A 13027-nucleotide genomic window follows, 5' to 3' on the forward strand; every position below is an offset into this window, starting at 1 on the left:
GCGTACGCACACGGCTGGGGTGGCTCGCTCGGTGACAGGCGTGGGCCGCGCCATCACGGCAGCGCGGAGGGGTCAGCGTGGGCCTCGCTCCTGCGGAGGCGCGGTCTCCCCGCTCCCGGACAGCCATGGCCTTGTACAAACCGGTGGTGGTTCAGACCTGCCCCAGGCTCGGGGAGAGGATCACGCAGGACACGGTGTACTGGGAGGGGTACAAGGTAAGGAGGCAGCTCTCGACCGCGCTGAGGCAGCGGGCTGGTCGTGCTCCGCTGCGGCTGGCGCTGGCGCTGGGTCTGTGCCTGGCCTTGCTCGGCTCTTGGTTAGAAGCGGTTCCTTAATACCGTGTTAAAGCTACTAAGCGGCTTCCTATGCCCAAACGGCTGACCTTTCCCCAAAATTGGCCCAGCAGGTGTATTTTTTGTCCTAAAATATATTTTTCTACTGTTTTGGTGCTATTGATAAAGTAATTTTAATCTTGTGTGAGTGAATAAGGTTATTTTTTTCCCGTCGGAGCACGTAATTAATAGGTTAGTTGTAATGCGCGAATTGAAAAAAAAAAATACGTGAGCAGAAGTAACCTGAGAGAAGAGAAACTCCATAGGGTTGTATTTAAAATTGATTTGGGTCTGAGTGGAGTTTGGACCTCTCTGCAGGAAGAAGAAATTTTGCTTTGCTGTTTTGATTTTTGATGGTGTGCTTGTATGTATGTAATGATCTTCATTGCAATCGCTTTAGGCACCTCTTCAGATAAAGGAGTTTGGTGCAGTAAATAAAATTGACTTCTCACCGGTTCCTCCGCGTAATTATGCTGTCACAGCTTCCTCAAGGGTAAGCAGCTTCTCTGAGGTTTTCACGTTTGTGTCTTTCAGTTGGTATCGTATGAGCAAACTTAATGTCTTCTTGTTGTACCAGATCCACATTTATGGTCGTTACTCTCACGAACCAATCAAAACGTTTTCTCGCTTCAAAGATGCTGCTTATTGTGGCACATACAGAGATGATGGCAATCTGCTTGTTGCTGGCAGTGATGAAGGTATCATTCGCCTCTTTGACATCAGTGGAAAAGCACCGCTGAGACAATTTGATGGTCATACCAAGTAAGACAATGTTGGGTTTTCCTATATGTGCATAAACTTGTTTGCTGTGTTTGCATATGTTTCCTTTGCATTTTGCTGTAAATCTGAATAATACTGGTCTGTGTTGTTTGTTACTGTTTCTTGTAGATACTACTCAAAAGTAGATTTTTAAATTGAATTAAAAATTGGAGTAACTTTTAAATTCCAAATATGAATTGAGTACCTGGAAAAATAAATTTACTTTCTAATTTAGGTAGGTGTCTGTTAATATGTTGTGTAGGCACAGTCTTGTGACTCCGTGGCACTGAAGAGCACACTTAGACAGTGATAGTACACAGACAGCTTAAGTAACAAATGCAGAACTTACAGCTTTTGATTGGACATCTAGTAGACCTATACAACTTTTAAGGCAAATCATATCAATGCTTAAGTAAGCATAGGTCAGCATGACTCTTTTCTGGCTGGAAATATAAAAACTAAAGTGTAACTAACCTCTAAAGTGAGGCTTTATAACTTCCAGCAGTGAGGACTTTGCATGTTTAAGTTAGAATACATAATAAGTAATCTCTTCAGACAGACTGACTTTTCTGGAAACAAGTATATATTTTAACTTTGGATATTGTGGACTTTGGTTTCTAGACCTGTTCATGTAGTGGGTTTCCTGTCTGATAAATACCGAATATTCTCTGGTGGTGATGACTATTCATCAAAGCTGTGGGATATTCCAAGTGGTTCAGAAATAGTCTCATACAGAGAAAATACTGACTACGTTAGATGCGGCTGTGCAAGTAAAGTGAATGCAGACGTCTTTGTAACAGGTTTGATTTTATTTTATCAATATGCTTTTTTTGTACTGAATTGAAGAAAAATGCAGAAATAGTTTTTGATACAGTAGGATCTCGCTTACTATATTTTAAACATGGAGGATCTGGCTTCCTGCTTGGTGCTTCCTTTGCTGTTACCTTTTTGCTTGCTTTTTAAGCTTGACACTGATGTGTAGAGAAACTCAGAATTTCCCCAATTTTTAACATATCTTTGCTTTAGCCTGTTAGGGTTAACAGTGGTTCTGACTGGCCTTTGAAAGGTTTTAGAAAATTCTGTGAATATATATTTTAGTTGCAGTTGACTGAAGGTTTCCAGAGGAGGACACTAGTTCTATTGTAGTTTGTACAGACGAAAACTCCCAGACTCAAAAATGGAAGCTCACATGAGTTATTTGAAACCACTTGCTAGCAGTAGCTTTCTGTTAATGTCTGGTAAATTCCTAGAGAAAAAGTGGTATTCCTTACTTCAGGAGGCACACGAGACTAAAAGTTTCATCAGGTTGGCTAAATTTATTGTTGCAAATACACTTGATTAATGGAAGGGAAATAAAATTAAGACTTAAACTACTTTTAAGGCCTGACATTGTTGGGGCTAGAATTAGAAGACTTATGTTGCCTGAAGGCTGTAAATTAACCAAGGTAAACCAAAAGGTGTTCTAAGTGCACAGTTTAAAACTGTTTCTGTTTGGCAGGAGCTCCTTTAGATTGTAGTACATGGTTGTTTTAGTTCATGAAGTAATTGAAATGATGAAACTGAAGCTAATAATGGTGTTGTTTGCAGGTTCCTATGATCACACTGTTAAACTGTTTGATGCCCGAACAAAAAGTAGTATCATAACAATAGAACACGGTCAGCCTGTGGAGAGTGTGCTTCTGTTCCCTTCTGGTGGGCTTCTAGTATCTGCAGGTACTTCAGCAAAATCAGATTTCTTTTCTGTGGCCCTAATGTACTTGAACTGCTTCCTTCTAGTATTTTCATTTAGTAATGAGGTGGTAAGTGATGTAACAGCTGGATTTCTCAAAGATCTTTAGGAATCAGTTGATCTGGAGGGTAAAAGTAGGGGTCTTTTTTGTCTCTGATTAGATATTACTGTAGTTGATCCAAAAAAAATCCACAAAAAACCCTGATGTTAATGGCAAGATACAGACTTTAATTAACCCAGTGCTAAAGTAAAGGAACTTTAGGTACTTTTGGTAAGAAGTACATTGAATCATTCGGCTGCAGAATGGCATGAAAAAGAGCATGCTTATAATGTGTCTTGTCCCAGGAGGTAGTCATAATGGGTGGTGAGTAGGTACAGAAAACAAGATGTTACAAAGGAGGCACTATAACTGTGTGAAAACTTCTCCAGAGAAGTGGAAATATGTATGTATATCAAACTGTTTTGTGTGTTTCCTTCTCACAGGAGGTCGATATGTCAAAGTTTGGGATGTGCTAAAAGGTGGACAATTACTAGTATCACTTAAAAATCACCATAAAACTGTAACTTGTTTATGCCTGAACAGCTCTGGACAAAGGTTATTGTCAGGATCCTTGGACAGGTTAGTGTATTTTGCGGCAATTTAAATTCTTCAGGACCGTCATGGTTTAAGACCAGCCAGTAACTCAGCACCACACAGCTGATTGCTCACTCCCTCCTTTTCCACCCCACCTCTGGGCAGGAAGGGGAGGAGAATTGATAGAATGTAAACCCAACTGGTTGAGGTAAGAACAGTCCAATAACTAAAGTATAATACAAAACTACTACTACTAATGATAAGGGAAATAACAAGGGGAGAGAGTATAAAACTAAAAAGGGAAGGGGAGAAAAAACAATAAGCACAAGTACAATTGCTCACCACCTATCGACCGATACCGAACCCGACGGAGCAGCAATCTGGGCCTTCCGGGTGACTACCTCCCGTTTATATACTGGGCATGACGTGTTGTTTTACGGAATACTCCTTTGGCTATTTTGGGTCAGGTGTCTTTGTCTCTGCTTCCTCTGGGCTGCTTGTGCCCCTCCTCACTGGCAGAGCATGAAACTAAAAGTCCTTGAGTAGAGTAAGCATTACTTAGCAACAACTAAAACATTGGTGTGTTATCAGCGTTGTTCTCAGATTAAATCTGAAACACAGCAGTGCACCAGCTAATAGGAAGGAGAAAAATAGCTTTTAAAGCTAAACTCAGGACAAGGACTTTTTTTATTTTGAAGTTATTATACATCAAGTGTGAATCTGTGCATGATTTTTTTTGGCTTAAGCACTTGTAACTGTTAATATAAAGATATAATCTAACTGAAACCTTGTGTTGGGATCAAGGTACATATTGCAGTATACATTAACCTTTTCCTCCTATTAACTTGAATGTCAGTAAGGGTTGCATGTGCCATTTGGGAATCTCTGTATGTGGAACTTCTGAATAACCATTCCTTTTTTTTTTTTTTTTTTTTTTTTAATCTCTAAACTGACCCTTGCAGTCTCTATAAAGTACCTATTCTTAACTTTAATACAGTTTAAATAACTGAAAGGGTGTTAGTATTCATCTTTAAAGAGCCTGGGTTTTGTGTCTCTGCTGTTGCTTCTTGTAGCCAAAGGGCATAGCTGAAATATCCTTGCTTTTTTGTTTGTTTGGGTTGAGTTGCTGGGTACTGGTGTTCCATCTACCTCTGAGACATTAGAAACACGAAGTGGTCTGAAATGTCAGTGGTCTGTTTTCTCCCTCCTTGCCTCCCTTCTGTACTTCCTAGGCTTCCACAGGCTTTATTGATTACAAAGCATAAACTAGAGGATCCCACTAGCTGTGCAGCTGTTTGTCATTCAGTGCTCACAACGTTAAAGTTCAAACTTGTTGTAAGAGAATGTTTTGTTTTCTCATTGGTTAAGGTATTTCCCATCTTCAGTCAAATCATTAAAGAGCAGCCATGTACAAGAATATTTATGGATTTACTTCCAGAAATTGTCAATAGATCTTAACATTTGAAACTTAAGAACAAATTTCAAGAAATACTACTGTCTTAGTGTTTCCTGTTAAGCGTTGCTGAAGTCAGATAGTCACTGCATATGTTTTAAATTTCTTCTGCTCTTGCCTCATTTTCATCTTTTTTGGGTAGGGGTCATCCTTTTTTGACTTTTGTTTGTTTTCTAACAGAACCATTCTGTTGCAGGAGAGGTAGTAACTAAGAAGCTCAGTGGTAATCTGAAGACTACTTTGTATAAATACTCAGTTTTCTTAAGTGATGTATAGAACTTGAGAGTGATGAAGTTCTTGTAAAGTGTCTACGATAAGACATTACTAATGAGATTTTAATCATTACCCTTCTGTATAGGCACGTGAAGATTTACAGTACTACTTCCTACAAAGTAGTCCACAGTTTTAGCTATGCAGCACCCATCCTCAGTCTTGCGCTGTCGGTAAGTACGTTAGAAATTTTTCTAGGCAAGGTAATTACTGATACCTTTTACATCACTGAAATAATTAATTTTTGCTGTTTGGTGTTTCAGAAGAATGGTGTGCATGCAAAGTAGGATGACTGAATATATTCCTCCTAAGTAAAAAAAGGGCATTACAAGGTTTTAAATGTAATATATTCAGACATCAGATGTTACCTGATCAGATCTGCACACAGTTGTCTGTTTATCAGGGACAATATACATCATAGGGAAAGTTTCAGTCTTTAAGTCCTTTGACTTTAAGAGGATTGTACTAATCTTTTGCCTTTCAAGAACCTTGTGTGGCATTGATAAAAGAAAAAAGTTAGTTCATTTGTTGAGAAATATAGAATAGGGTGCACTTGTCTTAAAAGTTATTGGCATCAGATTGGTTTGAGGAAGAAAAGAGGAGAGGGTATGAGGTATACGCCTAAACAAACTTCTTTGCCAATGCATGTGTCTTACTGTCTTGGAAACAGAAAACAGACTCATTTCTCTGGAACATTTCAGTTCCAATGGGTAAGTGACCTGCTGGCCAGATATTTGGAGGCTAGCACCACTTTTTAAAACAATGGTGTTGTCACATGGTTGCCCTCTTCTGTAGCCTCTGAAAGACATGTAAAAGTGACTGTGAGGGATCTTTTTTTAGCAGCATTTGAGCATTCAGCTAATGTTTAATGGTTACATAGAATTACCTGTTAATAGTAACAGGTCAGATCTCACTTATATATGTGAAGTCAGTGTTTTTCTTCAATGTATTGTTTAAAATTATGACCTTTAGCATCAAATACATGAAATCTTTGTTATTTAGGTGAAATTTATGCCAGTGACTGGTATTTTGGACAATTCTCACCTATTTTTCAAAATCTTGCTGTTCCAAAATAGCTTTCTCATAGTTGATGTTCATGTCGGCTGTATGGCATGTAATAGCTGAAGGCAGTTGTACACCACTCAAGAAAACCAAAACCTGTCATATATACTTACATAAGGATGTTAATGCATATTTGACCTTGCTTAATGAGTCCATCTAGGTATTTGTTAAAGGCTTATTATATGGATAATGTTGCTTACCATTATAGTCTTGAAGCTGTCCCTGTTTTGAGCAAGGTATTTGACCACATGGGACCTCATGGAGGTGGCTTCTAATTTCACTTAATCTATAATATTGTGATTAGAACCTTGTCACGAAGCATAAAAATTTAAAAATCTGCATGGTAGAGGATGCATCATTAAATAAAACCATGTTTCTAACTCTGTTATTTCATCATTTTAGCCTGAAGATGAAACCATAGTTGTAGGCATGACCAATGGGGTGCTAAATATTAAGCACAGAAAACCTGAAGAAGGGAAAGAAAAGTCTCAGAAGAAGAGGCAACCAGCATATAGAACCTATATGAGAGGAAAAACTTACATGCCAAAACAGGTACAGAGTGGTGAGAAAATGCGTACTGAAACAGTCCTCAAAAATAATGTTTTGGTGGGGTTTTTGGGGGTTAGTTGTGTTTGTTGGGTTTTTTGTTTGTTTTGTTTTGTTTTTATTTTGATGAGCTAAGTTGAAAGGGAGGAGAAGGGAAGATACAAAGCCATAAAAGCTTGTTAATGGTGGTACATCTAATCCACTGTGTGAATATCTCTCATTCTGAACTCATTTTCTCAATTCTAGGAAGATTTCTCTGTCAGTAAACCTGTAAGACGTGCTTTGAGGAAATATGACAAGCTGCTGAAGAGCTTTGATTCTTCCAAAGCCCTTGATGCGGTACTGGAGGTAAGGCATGGTTTTTTTTTCCATCTGAATTGTGTGCTGTCATCTGATGTGGATTTTTTCCATATGTTAAACTAATTTTATTTTAATATCTCAGTAGAAAGGATTCAAACTCGTGTGGCTTCCGTTTTTCTTTTGCTGGTATAAACCCTTTTTTGGGTGTAAAGATGTTGCTTTGGTACTAAATTCTTCTTATATATGCTCAGCCATCCATTCGGCTTCATACTCCTGAGGTAACGGTTGCAGTCATGCAGGAACTACATCGTAGAGGAACCCTGAAGAGTGCACTTGCAGGCCGAGACGAGAAGCAAATTAATCTCCTACTTACCTTTGTGGCAAGGTATTATTTTAACCTGAGTTCTTTTTGTCTGTTTTGAGACCTTTTGCAGCAGAGTCTCAGCAGGTCACGAGTGGAACATTGGTACACTTGAAATCTCATGTACCTTCTGCTTTCTGATAGTACTGAAATTGTTAGCAGAAAACAATTTTGCTGATAGTATGAGAGAATATATTTTCCTTCTGTGCTAGATATTCCACCTTTAGTCTGTTATTTTCTGCGCCTCAATGAAACTTGTGTCTTCACATGTCTGAGGCTTTTGCCAGTCCTCCATCTTCCACTGCCTACCTGAAAGAAAGGGTTTTTTGGCTTGCTTCTCTGACTGTTTTGTGATGTCTTTTCATGGATCAGAGAGTGTCTCTGTGCCTGTATGAGAAACCGGTTTGTTGTTTGGAGGAGTGCAGTTGGGAAAACCATTAAAATGGGGATATCTTCTAATTTTGCAGGCGTGTGATTGAGCCTAGATTTACTTCTATACTGGTGACTGTTGCAGATATGATCACTGGTAAGTACAGCACAGAAAAGATTCTCAAAAGTTACATAGCTAGCTTGGAAATAAAGTAAAAAGTGTTACATCTTTAAGAAACCAGACTTTTATGGCTTTGCTTATAAGTATGATCCAAAAAGGGGTATTGGCAGATAACTTTGATATTTGAGTATTTGACAGATAACACTGTCAGTATCTGACTTGCACTGGCTGCAGGAAGCGCCTCGTGGTCTCTTTAAGTGTCTTTGATATCTCATATTTCTACACTTACATAGTTCAGGTGAATTCCACTTCTCCAGTGAGGTAAAAATACTATTTGAGGTCGTAAAACTTTCTGTTAGTATGACTTAACTATAAGTACATACCAATAATTAACACTGTTTTTAGATCACTGTTGAATTTGTCTTATTTGTCCACAATGTTGGACTTTTATGAGGCCCTGTAAATGCATCTCTGACTAGATAATATGATTTTCATGTTTCCATAGATAAAGTCAATTCTTAAGTGATTTTTTTCTTTACAGACATTTATCAGCCTGTGCTTGGGCAGTCAGCGATCGTCGATAGGCAGTTCTTGAGACTTCAAGAAGCCATAGGAAAAGAGATTGACTATCAAGGGGAACTACTAGAAGTTTTGGGAATGATGGATACACTATTTGCTAGTTTTGCTGAGAAAAAAGTTACTTGTCTAGAAGAGAACAGAAGTAATAGTCCTACAGAGATCATTGAAACAGATGAATGACTGACAACTGTCACGACAAATTTTCACAAAAATAGTGTGGACTTGAAATACATGACCTGTTCTCCTGATAACTTTTTATAATAGTGACTTTCTGAAAAAACTCCTCTATGTTGAAGTTCTGTCTTCCAAATCGTGTTTCTGAATAGGCTTCATTACTGAAGACAGAGAAAGAAGAATGTTTTCAGGATTTTCCTTGCAGTATTTTCCAAACAATTGAATTTTAAAGTTTTATTCCAAAGTTATGTAACTTTGAAAGAGTGTTTTGTGCATCCAGTCCTAAGTTGTTATTTGACTCAGAGATATAGTCAACAATTTTCATTTTTCATTTACTGGAAAATAATGAGATTTGTTTAATTCTAATGTGCCGTTGATTGTCCTTATTTAAGGTTAATGTCCCATATCGCATACGTGGACATAGGAATAAAACCACATATGCATTTGATAAAATTTGACTTCGTTGTCTTTTCTCCACCTGCTTCATCTCTATTTCCGACTTCAGTGAATTTATAGAAAACAGCAAAATGACTCAAGAAAACGAGTACAGTTGTTAGTTTTATTAGTTTAATTTTTTAAGTAGCGCATATGCATTTATGTTACAATTCTCTAGAAAGTAGGTCATTCTTGTATCTAAAGGGAAATTAATTCACGTTAATTTAATGTAGTAAGTAAGCTGCACACCAGTGAGAAAATCTTAAGTGAAAAAGCTTAACTTTTGTGTAATTGTTTCACTTTAAATGAACAGTAGATGCAATTAAAGTCTACGTTGTTATCAGTAAGTATTTGAATGCTGGGGCATTGATTTATTTTAACTTCAAACAGTGCTGGAGAAGGATGTTATGCTTTGGGAAGGCAGGTGTGCCAAAGGCTCCTCAACACATGTAGGATGACAGTAGGTGGAACTTTGTCCTTAGCCTGTTTTCTTGACTTGCATTTTCCCCCGGAATTTATGTGAGATACCATGAATTTCCTGAAAAAGGATTTTCTTAAAAGTTGGCTCAGTGACCGAATGGAGATCTGTGATAGGTGGTCTCCCTTGGGGGTCTGTATTGGGACGAGTACTGTTTAGTATAATGATGAATGGAAGAGACAGTGGGATTGAGCACACCACAGTAAGTTTGCAGATGATGTTAGGCTAAGTGGTGTGGTTGACATGCCTCAGGGATAGAATGACATCCAGAGAGATCTGGACAAGCTTGAGAAGTGGGCCTATGTAAACCTCATGAAGTTCAATAGGGCCAAGTGTAAGATCCTGCACGATGGTCAGGGTGACCCCTGGTATCAACACAGGCTGGTGGATGAAGGGATTGATAGGAACCTTGCAGAGAAGGACGTACGTGCTGGTGAGTGAAAAACAGGATGTGACCCAGCAGTGTGTGCTTGCAGCCAGGAAAGCCAGTCACATCCTGGGCTGCATCAAAAGAAGTGTGGCCAGCAGGTTGAGGGAGGTGAGTCTCCCCCTCTACTCCACTCTCATGGGATCTCAGTTGTAGTACTGCATTCAGCTCTGGGGCCCCCAACATAAGAAGGATGTAGATCTGTTGGAGTGAGTCCAGAGGAGGACCACAAAGATGATGGGAGCGCTGGAGCACCTCTCCTATGGAGACTGGCATCAATGAGAGTTGTTTCAATTATGTTATTTTCTCAAGGTCTGTGCGTACTCCAGCCCTTCTCAGATGAAATAGGTTCTTACTTACAGAGTTGTCACTTTTATTTAATTAGAATCATAGAATCGTAAAATAGTTAGGGTTGGAAAGGACCTTAAGATCATCTGGTTCCAACCCACCTGCCATGGGCAGGGACACCTCACACTAAATCATGTCACCCAAGGCTCTGTCTAATCTGGCCTTGAACACTGCCAGGGATGAAGCATTCACAACTTCCCTGGGCAACCCATTCCAGTGCCTCACCACCCATGGATGGATTTCATCAGGACCCATGGACTTGTGCACGTTCAAATTTTTAAGATGGTCTTGAACCAGATCCTCTCCTACAGTGGGCACAAGGTCTTCATTCTCACAGTCCCTGCATCTGTCTTCCAAGACTTGGGTGGTGCCGGTGAAGACCAAGGCAAAGAAGTCATTAAGAACTTCAGCCTTCTTCAAATCCTGTGTAGCCAGTTCTCCTGAGAGCTTCCGGAGAGGGCCCACATTCTCCCTAGTCTGTCTTTTATTTGCAGTGTACTTACGGAAACCCTTCCTGTTATCTTTCACATCTGTAGCCAGGTTTAATTCTAACTGGGCCATTGCTTTCCTAACCTGGTCCCCAGCATCCTGGACAACATCCCTGTATTCTTCCCATGCCACCTGTCCTTGTTTCCACCTTTTATAAGCCTCTTTTTTCATTTGAAGTTTTCCTCAGCAGCTCCTTATCCATCCAAGGAGGTCTCCTGGCCCTCCTGCTGCACTTCCTTCTGGTTGGGATGCAACACTCCTGAGCTTGCAGCAGGTGATCCTTGAATATCAACCAACAGTCTCAGGCCCCTCTGCCCTCTAGGGCTGTATCCCATGGAATCTTATTCAGCAGGTTCCTGAAGAGGCCAAAGTCTGCTCTGTAGAAGTCCAGGGCAGTGAGCTTGCTGCACGCTCTTCTCACTGTCCTGAGGATCTCAAATTCGAGCATCTCATGATCGCTGCATCCAAGGCTGCCCTGGAGCGTCACATTTCCAACCAGCCCTTCCCTATTGGTGAGCACGAGGTCAAGCATGTCACTTCTCCTTGTCGGCTCCTCTATTACTTGCAGAAGGAAGTTGTCTTCCACACAATAAAGGAACCTCCTGGATTGCTTGTGCCGGGCCGTACCGTCCTTCCAACAGATGTCAGGGTGGTTGAATTCACCCATGAGAACAAGGGCCTGCGAGCGTGAGGCTTTTCCTATCTGTCTGTGGAGTGCTTCATCCTCAGGTTCTCCTTGATCAGGTGGTCTGTAACAGATCCCCACAGTAATGTCTCCCATCGCTCCCTTTAACCCTGACCCACAAACTCTCTGTGGACTGCTCACCTCTCCCCACACAGAGTTCCATACTCTCCAGCCTATCCCTGACATAAAGGGCAACTCCCCCTCTACGTCTGCCAGGCCTGTCTTCCATTACTGATGGAATTTTGGAACTGAGACAACATAAATCACTTCATGTGCTTGCAACATTAAGTGGAAACATCACACACCAAAAATGTGAAGTTTTGTTGCAGAATAGGTTTCTCAGTGCTTTCTGATCATTTAATCTGCCAAGAATTTCTGCTTTAGGTTTGAAATCTCACGAGTTGACTAGGTGTGAAAAAGTGGCCTGTGTTAGGAAAAATTCTGCACACATTAAAGCAGGTTTGAGACATCCCTTACTTAAAACAAGCAAACAAAGAAATAAAACATACCCCTTCATAAAGTAAAAAGAAATTTCCTGACCCTGTCCAGATGGAGCAACTTTCTTATACTGCAGAAGTCCTTCTGGATGGTGAACTCCGCATTGCTGTTGCCAGCAATTTTACATTGTTAGTCTTCAGACTTTCAGGTTTCTGGATTTAAAAGCGAACAAAAAAAGGTTTGTAATGACTCTAACAATTCTTGTCCAACATAAACATATCTTGCCAAATATTTGATTTGCATGTGTACTTGGCCTCTGAGTTTGTGCGAAGGTTACAGTTACAATACTGAAATGAAACGTTTTCAGGTTGTTCTGGATAACCACAGTCTTACCTTTCACTGTTGCATGGTTGGAACCTGTAATCTTAACTACTGAAATACTGCAGAACACACAAGTCGGAAGTTTTTTGGAAAACGTATTTTATAGGATGCTGCAGTTTATGATTTAAAATACAGGTTTTGTAGCTACAGAGCAAATTTTCAGTGAAGATAATTTTCCCCTTGAAAAACTAAAGAAACACACCAAGTATCCCACACCTCCATAGTTTGCAATACTTGTTTATTCACAATCCCCTTTAAAAGAGAAGGAAAAGGCCTACAGGAAATGTCAAAAAACTGTGTTGTAAAAAGATGTGAGTGTAAATTGTGATTTTAATCCTTATCTACATAGCTATTTGTAGCTACAATGATATATTCTGATGGAAGATGACAAAGTGTCTTGTCTTTTTTTTTCATGTCTTCAATGAAAGTTACTTTGCTTTCTGGAGCTTATTGTACCATGACTTCTTACACTGCCTTTGGTCTTCAGGCAAGGATTATTTCAGCAGTTTTCTTTACTTCAGTAAACATTTATTAAGACTGTAATTTCAGAAGTTCACTTGGAGAAGTTTCTTCAAACTGTGTCACTTTGGGGGCAAGGGAAGGGAGAAAAAGAGTAGAAGTAGCAGTAAGTAAGTACTAAGTCATTAGTGGTAATATTAGTAAGCTCAAGAAACTGCCTCACTGTTTCCTTGCCTTTGATGCTTTCCATTTTTGTAA

At 39.7% G+C, this 13027-nt stretch overlaps 1 protein-coding gene across 2 annotated transcripts; it reads left to right on the forward strand.

Moving 5' to 3' along the window:
* The first annotated feature begins 23 nt into the window (after positions 1-23).
* On the forward strand, positions 24-9082 carry UTP15 (UTP15 small subunit processome component). Of its 2 annotated transcripts, XM_057406129.1 has the most exons (12): positions 26-215; positions 733-825; positions 910-1094; positions 1713-1891; positions 2679-2804; positions 3304-3439; positions 5206-5290; positions 6582-6731; positions 6972-7073; positions 7277-7410; positions 7854-7912; positions 8418-9082. In XM_057406129.1, the coding sequence occupies exons 1-12, from the start codon at positions 126-128 to the stop codon at positions 8633-8635; spliced, it is 1557 nt and encodes a 518-aa protein (XP_057262112.1). In that variant the 5' UTR covers positions 26-125; the 3' UTR covers positions 8636-9082. The 2 variants fall into 2 exon arrangements, with proteins under 2 accessions (XP_057262111.1, XP_057262112.1); XM_057406128.1 differs by having other exon boundaries at positions 24-215; positions 733-1094.
* Positions 9083-13027: the final 3945 nt, after the last annotated feature.

Source organism: Pezoporus wallicus, unplaced genomic scaffold (assembly GCF_028554395.1).
Source record: "Pezoporus wallicus isolate ANWC-B61680 ecotype Strahan unplaced genomic scaffold, APGP_CSIRO_Pwel_v1 contig_7506, whole genome shotgun sequence".
NCBI classification, from domain to species: Eukaryota; Metazoa; Chordata; class Aves; order Psittaciformes; family Psittacidae; genus Pezoporus; species Pezoporus wallicus.